The sequence below is a fragment of the Maniola jurtina genome, chromosome 16 (assembly GCF_905333055.1).
Source record: "Maniola jurtina chromosome 16, ilManJurt1.1, whole genome shotgun sequence".
NCBI classification, from domain to species: Eukaryota; Metazoa; Arthropoda; class Insecta; order Lepidoptera; family Nymphalidae; genus Maniola; species Maniola jurtina.
The window spans coordinates 2,756,590-2,771,992 of NC_060044.1; the positions used below are offsets into that span (position 1 = coordinate 2,756,590).

Here is a 15,403-nt window from a genome sequence, read left to right on the forward strand (position 1 = left end):
CCATCGATACTTGGCGCCGACAAAAAATTCTTACATTAAGTGTTTCATTTTTTGTTCATCCGTTTATAATTGGTGTGAAGTACACAATTTGTAAATAATTTAAAACTTTTCAGGACCTTTGAAGTCGGTTTAATTTTTTTTAAAGGTTCACGACTGTTTGAAAAGCCTGAACAAAGTCAAAAGTCGCTTAATTAATTTTAAACACACGCACACACACACACAGACACACACGCACATGCACGTAATTTGCCAAACACTATAACCCCCATAGTTGAGTAAAAAAGCACGGTTTATATTTAGTATTTACCAAAAAATATATCGTAAGAAAACTTTGTTCGATATTTCGCATCGCAAATCGCTATGCGAGCTGCAGTTAGCGATTAGGGCTTTGAGCAGGTAGTAACTGCGGCATAATTCCAATAATTGTCTTATAATGCTCACACAAAAGCACCAATAATAAACCTAATACCTGTTAGATTATCTCTAGATCCCAGTTTATAAGCATGTCTCATGCTACTATGGTGTATTTTACCTTTGCACCATTAGACCGTATAGTAAGGTTGAGACTCAATTTTTTTAAGATTCTCGTTTAAAGTATGGCCGAAATTGTTTTCAAAATAAATGGGAAAGAACATAGAGGTATGTTAAAAATTGAATATTAAAAAATATTTTTAAGTCAATAACAATAATAGCAATTATTATCTTAGTATAACAAGTGTAAATTAATTTATAACACCCCCGACAAGTGAAGGTTACAGTAACTAGAAAAGAGCTATTAACTTTCAAACGGCTGAATTTTCTTGGATTATAGCTAAGAACACTCTCGATCAAGCCACCTTTTAAACAAAAAAACTAAATTAAAATCGGTTCATTAGTTTAGGAGCTACGATGTCACAGACAGATACACAGATCCACACGTTAAACTTATAACACCCCTCTTTTTGGGTCGTGGGTTAAAAATCAGTCATTCGACCGCCCGTTGCGCCAGATCGTTTTTTCCAAGCGCATGCAAACTGAATCACTCCCATTGCATCGGCGGTGTCCCCACTAGCTTATGCTTCATGGGGTTATTCGAGGGACGGATCAACAAATTCCTGAAATACCGACAACGCATTGGCGGTTCCTCTGTGCTGCAAATGTTCATGGGCGGCGGCAATCACTTAACATCAGATGACCCGCCTGCACGTTTACTGGCTAATTTTATTAAAAAAAAAGTCATAACTTCTTTTTTTCTTATAAGAAAGTATTTGCGAGTTTATTCACTCTGTGTCTATTAGGAAACTATATGATTTACTTGAGTAGATTGTTCTATATGAGTATACAAAAAATGTATAAATAAACCACAATTTAACAGTATACTCTATACTATGCAAGTATAGATCGTTTCATCGAATAGTACCTGTGGCGTTATGTTGGCTTCCCTGTCTGTTGAGTGGTCATTGGCACCATATTGGCATGAGAAGACGCAGATTTTGTTTATTTTCATTTGATTTTCATTTCATTCATTCAGGAAAATCAAATGAAAATAAACAAAATCTGCGTCTTCTTATGCAAATATGGTGCAAATGACAGACAGGGGAGCCAACATAACGCCATAGGTACTATTCGTTGAAACGCACTATACTTCAAATTGTATGTAGCTCATACCTATGAAATCGAGTTTATTTCACGTCCTACGTCATAGGAATGCAGAACCCTTAATTACGAGCAACTAGAACATAATATCAACCGTAATTGCAGCACGGAATATGAGATATTAATTAACCAATAAGGCGACTGAAAGGCTTGAATTTCACATCATTATGGAAATTATAGGCAAGAGCGGAAGCTACTGGTGTTACATGATATTTCGATACATACCCGTGATTGCATATTATTTTGGCAATTTCTAAAGGATAATGACGAATTTTGGGGCTAGAATCATCTAAAGCTATTAGATAATTAAATTATAGTTTGAGAAGTGCTCTAAAAAGTTTTGTTTTTAATATTAAAATTGAAGTTTTATACAGTTTCTATGAACACCTCTTATCCATCATCAGACCCTAAAATCGCAATATGTTACCAAAGGTTCACGAATATCACGAACAACCCCAAACTTGACTGAATTGCATTAGTTTGCAAAGTTACAAATTGATACTAAGTACAGTAAGAAGTAGGTGAAAAATAAAATTGTTCTATTTCCTTACATCGCTAAGAAGATATAGCCGGTCAGGTTCACTTATTGACATAATTCAAGAAATACAACTATGGCGGCGAGTCCCTTCGAGGGCATTCGCGTAACTTCCTTTATTTGGATACCGTCAAGTCTAGAGTGAATAGGCAACTTCTAGGCAAGCGCGCTCCATCTAAGGCGGCATCATCACTTGCTAGCAGGTCTGATTGCAGCCAAGCGCTAGTCTAAAATAAAAAAATAAAAAAACTTGAGAGAGATAAGAGTTTACGCTACCCACAGATGAGTAAATAGTTTCTCTCATCTGTGACACTACCAAAGAGCTATCACGTTATAGGAATGCTGAATTATGCTTTATTTCGTCATCGCCGTATTTATTCAAAAGTCTTTGCGGTGTGATCCATCTACTCAGAGGTACTATTAAATATTCTGGGATCTTAGATGACGCAAAGAGTGACTAAAAATTATTTAATCTGTTTATTTTCAATTCAGTGGACGGCAAATTCGGCCCAGACGTGACTCTCAATGAATATATTAGAAACGTGGCTCATCTCCGTGGAACTAAAGCCATGTGTCGTGAAGGTGGCTGCGGCGCTTGCGTGGTCAACGTCCAAACTGCATTACCACCGAGCAATGAAATCAAAACATTTGCTGTCAACTCTGTAAGCATGTATATCATCTTAATTTTTGCCCTAATCGCGCAAACGAGGCATAATTTGGAAAAGATTTGGATCAAAATTTTAAAATATTACAAAACTGGAACCTCGTAGATTAATTAGTTCACTTGTCTATACTTACTACATAAAAAGGAAAAACTGGGAGACTGGCATACCAATGAACATCTGAAACTGCTTGGCCTAGAAACCTCAGATTTTGTTTGGTTTTGTTTCGTTGTATGTTAAGTTTGCTCTATAACGCAGACCTTGCTCTAAGACATATTTTTAGAGCGTAGCCGAAGTAGATTAATTAGCGTATGGTTCCAGTAACATTGGTTCAATTGTCAACATGAAACTCTACTCGCGAATTGAGTAGTAAATACTCTGAAGTTGGTATGAAAAAATTGTTAAACGCAACCAAAAATGTGCTGGCCAGCTGTACTGCCCGAGCAATGAAAATACAAACCATGCGGTCTGTTACGTTTGCTAATAGTCATGGGCTTAGGCGTTGAGCCAGCGTGTTTTCAGGCTGTTTAGAAATTCATAAAACCCTCATCAAACATGTAATTTTTTTAAACGGAAATTCCCAAGCTCATAAGGCTTTTGTTGCGATGAAAATTGTAATTTCAAGAAAACAATACCCAGATCTGAAAAATAAACATACTGGAAGCGTACTTATAAAAATACTTGCTTGGGAAAATATGAGTATCCAACTTAGGGATATTTAAATATTCTAATTAATTTGCGAGTCTTAAATACCTATACTTTAACTTCATTGTTTTATCATTAGAATCACAAATATATAAGATAACTTTTACTAAATTTTATCAAATTTCTAGTGTCTGGTATCAGTTTTGTCATGTCATGGATGGGATATTACGACAATAGAAGGCATAGGTAACGAAAGGACTGGTTATCATGAAATTCAAAAACGGCTTGCACATTTTAATGGATCTCAGTGCGGATATTGCTCTCCGGGATTTGTGATGAACATGTACAGGTACAAGCAATACACCGATACGATATCACCATCATCATCATATCAATCGATAAACGTCTTCGACATAGGTCGCTTGTAGGGACTGCGACATGCGCCGCCTGAATCCAGCGGCTCCCTGCCCCTCGTTTGATATCATCTGTCCATCCTGTGGGGGGTCTTCCAATGCATGCTGCGCTTTTCGGTGGACCCCAGCTTCTATCAGTTTTGCAACTCGTTGAGCTATGTTGGTTACTCTGGTTCTGTTACGGATCTCCTTAATTCTGATTTGATTATGTACCTAGTAGAGAAATTCGAAGCATAGTAGCTCTCTCTATCACCCAATGAGTTCACTCTGAGTTTGCTTAGACGCAAATAGCAAACGATCATAACATTCCTAGCTATCTAAAAATATAATATTCCTTAAATAAAGAAAGCATGAAATAAAAATCAATTCAATCAATTGGAAATTTCACTGAATTTTTTATTTCAGTCTCTACATGTCCAAAAATAAAAATTTGACAACTAAGGAAGTCGAGAATTCATTCGCAAGCAACATTTGTCGATGTACTGGTTACCGACCAATAGCTGAAGCCTTTAAATCATTCGCAGTTGATGCTGACAAAGCATTACGTGATAAAGTTATTGACTTAGAAGATTTAAATTTAGTAAAATCTTGCACTAGAGATTGTTCTGATAGAAAATGCCTAAATAAAAAGTCTTTGAGTAAAAACAGTAATGCACTTAATGATAAAAATGATACTAGTTGGTGTATGATTGAAAATCCAAACAACAAGACGTTTACGGTGACAAGTCCAGCACATAAATGGCTTAAAGCATATTATTTAGAAGATGTATTTAAAGCTATCCAAAGTGACAATAACTACAAATTGATCGCAGGAAACACTGGACAAGGCATGTAGAAAAATAATATGAGTAGATGTTACAAAACATGATTGTTAAAAAGCTTAAAATTCTTCTTCTTCTTCTTCCAGCCCTTATCCCATGCTACGTGGGGTCGGCACAACATGTCTTCCTCTTCCACTCTCTTCTGTCATCCATCAACTTATCATCTACCCCTTTTATACGCATATCCTCTTTCACGCAATCCATCCACCTTTTCTTTGGTCGTCCTCTTCTCTTTTTCCATCCACATGCATATTTAACATTCTTCTAGTGGTATGACTCTGAAAAAAAGCTTAAAATTAATCACAATAATTTTGTTTTAGGGGTGAATCAAATGACTGATTACCCAACAAATATTATAGACATTTTCAGTGTATCTGAACTTAAAGAACATGTTCTGGATGTTAATTTGATTTTGGGAGCTGGTATATCTTTGTCATCATTGATGGAAATTTTTCATAGCCTGTCTACAGCAGACGAAGATTTTAAATATTTAAAGGAACTATACGACCACTTAGATTTAGTAGCCCATATTCCTGTTCGAAATGTAAGTATGTCTTTTAAAGATTTTGCTCTGTAAAAAAATGATAATCTTAATTCTAAGATTTTACAGATTGGGACCATAGGTGGAAACCTCATGCTCAAACACATTAATAATGAATTTCAATCTGATTTGTTTCTTCTATTTGAAACTGTTGGTGGAATGGTAACATTAGGTAACATTTATGTTTATTAACTTATTTATATATATATAGAAAAAATGATTGTAAAGTGTAATAATTCATTTTTATTTCAGCTGAAGGAAAAGGAAAGAACATAACAATGACGCTTCCTGAATTCCTGAAAGTTGATATGAATGGAAAAGTTATCATAAATGTCATACTTCCACCTTTATCTCAATGTTGCTCTCTCAAAACCTACAAGGTTAATCAATTTAATAAAAATGAAATTAGAAAAAAATATTATTATTTTATATTATTATAAATGTGTTTTAGATTATGCCTCGAGCCCAAAATTCTCATGCAATTGTCAATGCCGGATTTTTGTTCAAATTTCGTAACAACTCTCAGCTACTTGAAAGTGCTACTTTAGTTTTTGGAGGAATATCTAGAAATTTTATACATGCGGCAACAACTGAGGCTATATTAATTGATAAAGATCCCTACACTAATGAGACATTACAATTAGTCCTCAAAAGTCTGCACGAAGAGATCCAGCCTGAAGAGAATCCACTGGAACCTTCGGCTGAATATAGAAAAATGCTTGCCGTCAGTCTATATTATAAAGTAAGGATCATTAAAATGTGTAAGAAGTATAAATGTTTTTATTTATATTTTTTTAATTACCTTTATAATATTTCAGGCAATTCTTTACTTTTGTCCTGATCATAAAGTAAATCCAATATATAAATCTGGTTGGAAGGTATTCAAAAGAGAGACATCTAAAGGAAGCCAAAGTTTTGAAACTGATAAAAGTGTTTGGCCTTTGAATCAACCAGTATCAAAATTAGAAGCATTAGTTCAATGTGCTGGTGAAGCAGAATTTTCAAATGACATCCCTGTAATGAATGATGAAGTTTTTGCTGCATTTGTTACGGCTGATGTTAATCCAGGAAGTGTGATAAGTAGTTTTGATACAGATCAAGCTTTTGTAAGTGCGCTTAACTAAGGTTCAGAAACAGCTAATATACTGTCGTAATTTTTAAAATATTTCAAGACATTTCTTATTTAATTTCAGAATATTTCTGGAGTGTCAGGATTTTATACTGCCAAGGACATACCAGGAAATAATTCCTTTACGCCTTCAAAAATTCCAATGATGGATGCCGACGAGGAAATTTTATGTTCTGGAAAAGTAATGTATTACGGGCAACCAGTTGGAATTATAATAGCTGACAGAGAACAGACAGCTCAAAAAGCTGCTAAGCTCGTTAAAGTAAATTATTCTTTAATGAGTACAAAGAAGCCTTTGTTGACAATAGATAGTGTCCTTCAGTCTCCAGAAAAAAACGAAAGAATGGTTAAGAATCAAATTATAGAACCGACAGAAGTCGGCAATGATATTAAACATGTCTTAAGTGGAGAGTTAAAATTAAAAGGACAGTATCATAACTATATGGAACTGCAGACATGCGTAGCGATCCCTACAGAAGATGGCTTGGATGTATATTCATCGAATCAGTGGTTAGATTTAGTTAGTGTAGCTATTGCTGAGTGTCTTAATCTTCCAGTGAACAGGTAATGTTAATCCTCAAATTATAAACTATTACTATATTGGTCTGCATTATATTTATATTAAAAAATAAAAATCTAGAATTTTGAAATTCCAAATCTGATTGAACTTTTCACTCTATCGGCACAGTCACAATTTTTCTACCCCATTAGGTAGTTTTGCTTACATAATTTTTTAGTAACCTGTCATTTTTGAAAACCACTGACGAACTGACGAGTAATTTCTGAACAATCTTTTTTTAGAATAAACGTAATAGTCCGTAGATTGGGTGGAGGGTATGGAGGTAAAATATCTCGCGCTTCTCAGATAGCATGCGCTGCAGCATTAGTTGCACATTTAGAGAGAAAACCCTGCAGATTTATATTGCCTTTAGTAACCAATATGAAAGCTATTGGGAAAAGATTGCCGCTAAATAGCAAATTCGAGGTAAGTGTAACATTTAGCTATTTACAGAATAGATACTTTTAAAAAACCGGTCAAGTGCGAGTCTGGTGAGCACAAACGGTTCCGTATTATTGAAGAAATAATAAACTTTTTAATTTTTTTGTGATGTTACCTTGTGGTTACATTACAAAAAAATCACGGATGTTTCCTTTAATTGCTATAAGAAATTTTGCTATGATTCTAGGGCAACGGCAAGTACCCTATAGATTTTGATTCCTTTGACTGACAGGTTTTGACAGACAGACAGACAGACAAAAAGACAACGGAGTGATCTTATAAGGTTTCCTTTTTTCTCTGAAGAGACCGACCCCTTAAAATGACTATGCTATGCTGCTTTGTGTGTTTTGAAATGGCTACAATAAAAAAATAGAATTCATCTATAAAAAATTTACCTAAAGCCTTTGTTTTCCCGGTATAAAAAATAGGTCACATCAAAATCGTGTTCCATAACTGCCTGCGAAAATTCGACAAAATTAGTTCAGCCGTTTCAAAAAAAAATCCTAAATATTCTTAAATAACCAGCTTTTATTAATAAAAGCTGGTTATTTAGGTTATTTATTTAATGAATTTGTTATTTATTAATATTCAGGTAGGGGTAAATGAAGAGGGCGTTATTCAATATCTGAAAACTGCTTTCCACCAAGACCATGGATATTCTTTCAATGAAAATATATCAGCAAGAACAATCACTCATTTATACAGCTGCTACGATCCGAGACGATGGAAGATAGAATCATATAGCATCATCACTGACACCGCATCAAATACATTTTGCAGGTCACCATGTAGGTATTTGAAGATTTTGGTTTGACCACATTAATACTGTATTAACGCTATTGGTACAAGTACAACAAAATAGAATAATTAGTGAAATTTGCTGAACCAAAAGATAGGTAGATAGATTCTACCTTTGTCAGCAATCGAACTATCACTACTCAGCTATGATCAAAATCTTTGCAATTGGATCTATGTATGGACATATGCAAATATGTATCTTGGTTCATACTCGTAGAGTTCGTACGTCCATTTCTTTTGGGAAAACGAGTGACCTCAGTGAAGTATTGTTGTAACAGTAGTTTTTATTTATATTTTAAGCTTTATTTTACTTACAGCGTCCACAGAAGGTGTTGCAATGATTGAGAATATAATGGAATATATCGCATTTAATATTGGGAAAGACCCTATGCAAGTACGGCTCTCAAATATGGAAACACAAAACAATCCTTTTCCAGACATGATAAATCAATTGAAAACCGATGCCGAGTACGATAGGCGTAATGAGGAAATTACTGCATACAATAAACAGAACCGATGGATGAAGAGAGCTTTGAAATTAATGCCCATGACGTTCGAAATATATTACTTCGGGAATTATAATTCAGTAGTATCAATTTATCACGCGGACGCCTCAGTTGTAATTTGTCATGGTGGCATAGCTATGGGACAAGGACTGAATACCAAAGTAGCTCAAGTATGCGCTTTTGTATTAGGCATACCTTTAGAGAAAATCAGAATAAAACCAAGTACAAGCGTGGTTTCACCGAATGCAATGGTTACTGGTGCAAGCATTGGTAGCGAATGCGTCGCTTTTGCGACCAAAAAAGCATGTGAGATACTTTTAGAAAGGTTGGCACCTATCAAAGCGAAAGGTTCGGTTTCTTGGGAGGAACTTATTACTAAAGCATATCAAGAAGGTGTAAATTTACAAGCATCGTACGTGTTTTCGACTAAAGATGAACTGAAATCGTATAACGTGTATGCAGCTTGCGCTCTAGAAGTAGAAGTTGATACACTTACTGGTAATCATGATGTAAGAAGGGTAGATTTACTTGAAGATACAGGACGAAGTTTAAGTCCTCTAATAGATGTTGGTCAGGTAAATATTGCTCTATTTTTTTAAATTCTTATCACAAAAAATTTAAGCACGGTGTAAACAGACGCTAAATACTTATATACGGCTCACGTGGTAACATCTAAATAAAGGTTTTGTGGTAAGACCAACACAGACGTTCTCTAACTGAAAAGCCGTTAAGTGCAAAAAATGTTTTTTGAGTCATCAGCATCACCTAAAACGTGTAAAAATGACGCTTCGTAGGACCCAAGGTTCTTAGTTAGGTTAAAGTTTGGTCCTTACTTACGTAGCATTCTTTTTTAGAAACATTAGTTTTTAAAAATTCCTACTTTTTTTGGTGATAAATTAAAAAAAAAATTTTGCGAACGACTTTTTACTTAGAGAATGGCAGAACATCGTAAGTATTAAGCACTCAATGAGTCAGGACCAAACTTGTGCTTCAAGAAACTACCAAAATTATAATGATAAATACGGACTGGCCATGAAGTTATTTCAAAAGCGAGTTGCAGAAAATGCAAGAATTTTGTTCGGATTGACCCGTCGAGTGCGAGTATATAGAGATTGGCTAAAATCGTGTATATTTTACGAAAGTACTGAAAAATAAAATCTCGTATAGACTATATTATTATTTATAAATTCATTTCTGCTCATATAAATTTTTAGTGCACGGGTAGGTAAACCCGCATTCTAAAATTTCTCCGCGCAATTTTTCTCGAAGAATTCTGTGAATATGAAAATTGTATGAAGCCTCGTGGACTCGCAAAAAAAAAGCATGAAGGGCTTTATACAATTTCCATATGCCACAGAATTTTGGGGAAAATTATTGTGCCCTAAAATATCGCAGTATGGGCTTGCTTTAAGTTGTTTAGCAAAATAAAAGGAGATTGTACCTAGGACTTGCAAATCCCTTAGGATGCGCAAGAGCGGCAGAAACAGTTTTCAGTACTCAACATGTAAGTAATATCAGTAGCATCGGACGCGCTGTTAAAATTTTATTTTACGTGATGCTAATCTTCAACCGAAATTGATGTGATCACTCTATCTGTGTCGATAAGTAACTTAGCAACCGTAGCAACATTGTTATATTTTGTCAACAAGTGTAAATTAAAAATTTATAACACCCCCGACAAGTGAAGGTTACAGTAATAACTAGAAAAGAGCTGATAACTTTCAAACGGCTGAACCGATTTTCTTGGTTTATAGCTAAGAACACTCTCGATCAAGCCACCTTTCAAACAAAAAAAACTAAATTAAAATCGGTTCATTCGTTTAGGAGCTATGATGCCACAGACAGATACACAGATACACAGATACACACGTCAAACTTATAACACCCCTCTTTTTGGGTCGGGGGTTAAAAAGGCAATATTTTAAATTTTGACAACACGTTGCTAAGTAACTTATCGACAGATTAGGCACAGAAAGGATTTATTATTTACTATTAACTAGCTTATACCCGCGACTTTGACCGCGTGAATTTCAAACCCCTGTATTACCCCCTTAGGGGTTGAATATTTAAAAATCCTTTCTTAGCGAATATCTGCGTGTGAATAGCTATATGCTTGTCAAATTCCAGCCCAATTCGTTCATTAGTCTGAACAATGCGTTGATAAATCAATCAATCAGACAGTCAGTCAGTCGCCTCTTCTTTTTATATATTTAGATTTCGGCTGTTAGTGAAGTGAATTTATGCTCTAGTGAGCAAGTTATTTTACTTTCGCGGCCTAAAGAAATTTTCCCATATTTTTACACATATTTTCTTCTATATGTGTTTAGATAGAAGGCGCCTTCGTGATGGGTCTAGGTTACTGGACGTCAGAGAACCTTATCTACGACCAGTCGACAGGCGAACTACTAACTAACCGTACATGGACGTACAAACCGCCTGGAATCAAAGATATCCCCGCTGACATGAGGATTTACTTTCGTAGAAACGCGGGGAACGAACATGGTCTACTTCAATCTAAAGGTATACATGTAAAGTATGCATACTATCGGTATACATATACATGTATAGTTATAGTACATGCCATCAGGTAAAAATTACACATGAACCTGCGCAGTGGGTGATTTTTAAATGAAGGTATATTCCCGCACTATAGGAAGGTATAGCTGTGACAGTATGGGGAAATCCAAAACCATAGGAGATATAGGAAAACAGTCTTAGGAACCTTTACGTCTTTTTTTTGTGAAACAATTTTGGCATGTTCAATTTTTTTGTCAAGCGTGAGTTTTCCACAAAATCGCGACAGAAGCGATATAAAATCGTGGGCAAATGTACACAGATCAGCGACGCATCCATTTAACTGAATCGGAACCTTAATCGCAACCTTTTTGCGACTGTATCGCTACAAAAAATTTGCAGTGGGCGATGCCCCTTTCTTATTGGTTTTTTTTTATGTAAATTTTAGTTTATTTTATAATAATCTAGATCTATATTTAATCACTTATAAATTTCGTAAGCCGATATTATCCGTTAAAAAAATCGATATAATTTTTCAGCCACAGGAGAACCGGCATTTTGCCTGGCCACAATAGTCCTCCACGCTTTTCGGGAGGCAATCCGCAACGCTCGACTCGACGCGGGCTATCCAGATCAGTGGGTCGATATAGGTTTGATTATAATATTTGAATACTTTTCTTTTAAATAAGCTAAAAGTAAAAAAAATAAAGTAAAAGCTTTATTTTGGCCTCATGAAAACAAAATATAAACCAACAAGGTGCTATAGATAATGAACGTTAGCGTCCTTATGATCAACATGTTCAATCTAGACGAAACGTTTTTGCTTAAAGCTTTTTTGATCCCATTATAAGTTAGCCCTTGAATGCGATCGCACCTGATGGTAAGTGATGATGCAGTCTAAGATGGAAGCGGGCTAACTTAAAAGGGATAAGTCAGTTTTTGGTAGGGCATTGATAAGGCAGTTTTTACTAAACCCTTACATATTGGTTGTTACACGGCATCGTACCGGATCGCTTTACCGGTAGGGTGGTAACTAGTCACGGCCGTAGCCTCCTACCACTACGGTAGGTCTCTAACCACTAAGGTGTTGAATGCCCTTTCGATGTTACTTCTACAACTTTTTTTTCGTGACGAAAATCCGTCATGGATAGTGGATACCACCGGCCACGGGAGAGCACAGTGGCTATGTCGGACTCCTACCGCCTAAAAACCTCGTGACGACGGAGCACAAGAGACCGATGACACCTCGCTACTCCTACCAAGTATAACCTAAATACCTTTATTCAAGAGTGAATAGGCATCTGCTAGACAAGTGTGCAGCTCTTGTATCATTCTATCTATTAAAAAAACCGCATCAAAATCCGTTGCGTAGTTTTAAAGATCTAAGGGTGCATAGGGACGTGACACAGCGGGAAACGACTTTGTTTTATACTATGTTATAGTGATGATTGTCCAGCGTAAGCTAATCCCGCTATAAAAAGAAGCACAAAAACATTATATAAATTATTATCTCGTTTCAGGTATACCATGCACAGCGGAGAATATTTTCATGGCGCTTGAGCATAAAATAGAACATTTTATATTGCAGTAATGCGGACAAGGAAGTATAAAATACTCCTCACCTTGCTGGTGTGAAGGAAATATACATTAGGGTCTTTACGCACTGCATCCAATTCAAATCCGAGAATTCTTGATCTGAATTATCCGTGATCAACCCATTTCCGCCCCACTACTGAGTACGGGTTTCCTCTCAGAATGAGAAGGGTTTAAGGCGTAAACCCTTCTCATTCTGAGAGGACTAATTCATTCAGCCTAAACTTTAGGCCATAGTCTGCCACGCTGGCCCAGTGCGGATTGGAAAACTTCACACACCTTTGATAACATGGAGAACTCTCAGGCATGCAGGTTTCCTCACGATGTTTTCGTTCAATGTTAAACGCACATAACTGAAAAGTTAGAGGTGCATGCCCGGGATCGAACCCCCGACCTCCGATTAGGAGGCGGACGATCTAACCACTAGGCTATCACAGCTTTTTCGAATTATCCGTAGCACCTTTGATCTACGTATACTTTAGGTCAACTTCAGAACAAGAGGTTGTTTGAAGGGTTGCCATAGATGGGGGTTGGATCCGGATTTCGTTTTCAGAAGCCATAATATCTCCCATTCGTAGCATTCCACAATATACTTGTATGAACGGTGGTAAACTGCTTCCGATCCGAATCCAAGCGAATACACAATCCAAATAATATAAGATTCAATAGGTATTTATTTTGAATGTTATATAAGATGTATAAGATTTTTTAAGACGTATAGGAATTATCCTGTAAGGTTATTTTCTGGTATTAATGTTATTTTCATTAAGAAATCCCATTTTAAATTGGTAATCTAATGAAATATAGACCGTAAAGTAATATAGGTATAGTATTTTTATTTCGTTGAAGCACCCAAATAACCAATGTCACACAATCATAAATTAGTAGTAAATACCCACATAGAGATGTCCAAGTAGGTTAGAATCTAGAAAACCGATATCTTTGTTATTCTGGAATCGTAGATAATATAATGTATTATTTTATCTAGAAGTATTGAATTCTGAGGAAGGTCCTGCATGATTCGCAGATTATAAGACAATCCAGCAGACCGTGAAATTACATACAATTTACACACGTTTTTGTACACGTACCTAGGTTTATGTTATTAATTAATTATATTATTAGAGTTAGAGAATAAGAATAAAGTAAAATAGAGTTAGGTACGATAATTCGTTTATAGAGAACTAGCGACCCGCCCCGGCTTTGCGCGGGTAACTTATTACCTACAATTTTCGTAGAAATTAAAATTGAACTTGGTTTACTTGAAAGGGTCCAGCTAAGATATTAGCTCTAGTATCGACTCATTTGTGAGTTATAGTCGATACTAGAGCTAATATCTTAAACTGGACCCTTTCAAGTAAAGATTTTTATATGAACCTGTGAGGATGATACTGCCATTGGCGCAATTAAAGTACCTTAAGCCTACTTTGTAGTATTAGTTTGCAAATTGCGAAAAACCAAATTAAATTTGAATTTCGCGGGCAGGCCCGTCGCATCCACCTTATAAAAAAAGATTATTAGGTATAACAATAAATACAATACCATACTTAATGAGTTAATCATGAATTGCATTTGCACTAAAACGATAGTTGAAGTGGCAGGCGACATCACAATATTACACATAATATGCCAAGTACCTATGCAAAGTACCTACCTACTTACCTCTGAATTGATGGTTCTGTTGAATTATTCTCGTAACAACCAATTTTGTGTAATATATCATTATATTATTCACTAGTCATTATAAGCGAATGCTGGCAGAGTAAAGTTACATTATGTCCTAGAACGGTAGATGGATTAGCATAACTCTTTACGCATGAAAATACGCGAAAAATATCACGAGGATTGTTAATAAATGTGAAATTACAGTACCACGACAATAGACATCGTTATTATAGTAGATACAAGAAACAAAAACACCTGAAAAAGAGCCTTGCTTTGGATTTTTTGAAAATGGCGAAAGTTGTTTTTAAAATCAACGGAATCCAGTATGAAGGTAAGTACCTAAGTACTTAATCATTTTATACCTCTATTATTATGATGCCCGCCTCTTTGTAGGGAAAATTCCGTGGAATTTCCGAGATAAAAAGTAATACAATATTTAATATTATGTCCATTATCGGGACACAAGCTATCTCTATAAAAAATTCGTCAAAATTGTTGAAAAGTGAAGTGTTGGGATGCGAAAAGATAACAGACGGACACACTTTCGCATTCATAATATTAGCACAGTTTTAGTACATCGTAAAACTTTGATATTAGTATGAATGGAATGATAATCGCAGTCGCGTAAAAATAAGAACCATTTTCGATTGAAATTCGATTCGGACTGTAAAAGTTTTATCTGACTTGTAAATCTGTGGCTTTTGGATGATGAACGCAAAAATGAATAAACTGTTACAATCTGTAAAGCCATTCCCGGATTACCTCGAATGGTATTTCTGAAAATCCTTTTCAATAGGGGTCTATGTTATAGAGACCTAACCTTATTTCATATTTTTCATTACAAATGCCCCTTGACTGCGTTTTCTCCTGGTGACAAGTGACGATGCAGTCTAAGATGGAAGCGAGCTAACTTAGAAGGAATAATTTTATGGGGTTTCTACGTGGC

At 35.6% G+C, this 15,403-nt stretch overlaps 2 protein-coding genes across 2 annotated transcripts in view; both read left to right on the top strand.

Moving 5' to 3' along the window:
- Positions 1–500: 500 nt before the first annotated feature.
- LOC123873263 (indole-3-acetaldehyde oxidase-like) lies at positions 501–12,935 on the top strand. Its single transcript, XM_045918038.1, has 16 exons — positions 501–639; positions 2,663–2,832; positions 3,666–3,826; positions 4,296–4,717; positions 5,032–5,255; positions 5,322–5,424; positions 5,505–5,632; positions 5,704–5,994; positions 6,071–6,358; positions 6,446–6,945; positions 7,183–7,366; positions 7,974–8,169; positions 8,497–9,260; positions 11,013–11,205; positions 11,739–11,849; positions 12,720–12,935. Exons 1-16 carry the CDS (start codon positions 597–599, stop codon positions 12,788–12,790), a joined length of 3,849 nt encoding a protein of 1,282 aa, XP_045773994.1. The 5' UTR covers positions 501–596; the 3' UTR covers positions 12,791–12,935.
- Positions 12,936–14,541: 1,606 nt separating this feature from the next.
- Positions 14,542–15,403, top strand: part of LOC123873431 (indole-3-acetaldehyde oxidase-like) — a 32,944-nt gene continuing 32,082 nt past the window's right edge. Inside the window, exon 1 of the mRNA XM_045918275.1 lies at positions 14,542–14,788. Within this exon, the coding sequence (XP_045774231.1) occupies positions 14,746–14,788 (43 nt within the window). The 5' untranslated portion in view covers positions 14,542–14,745. The remainder of the gene's footprint in view (positions 14,789–15,403) is intronic.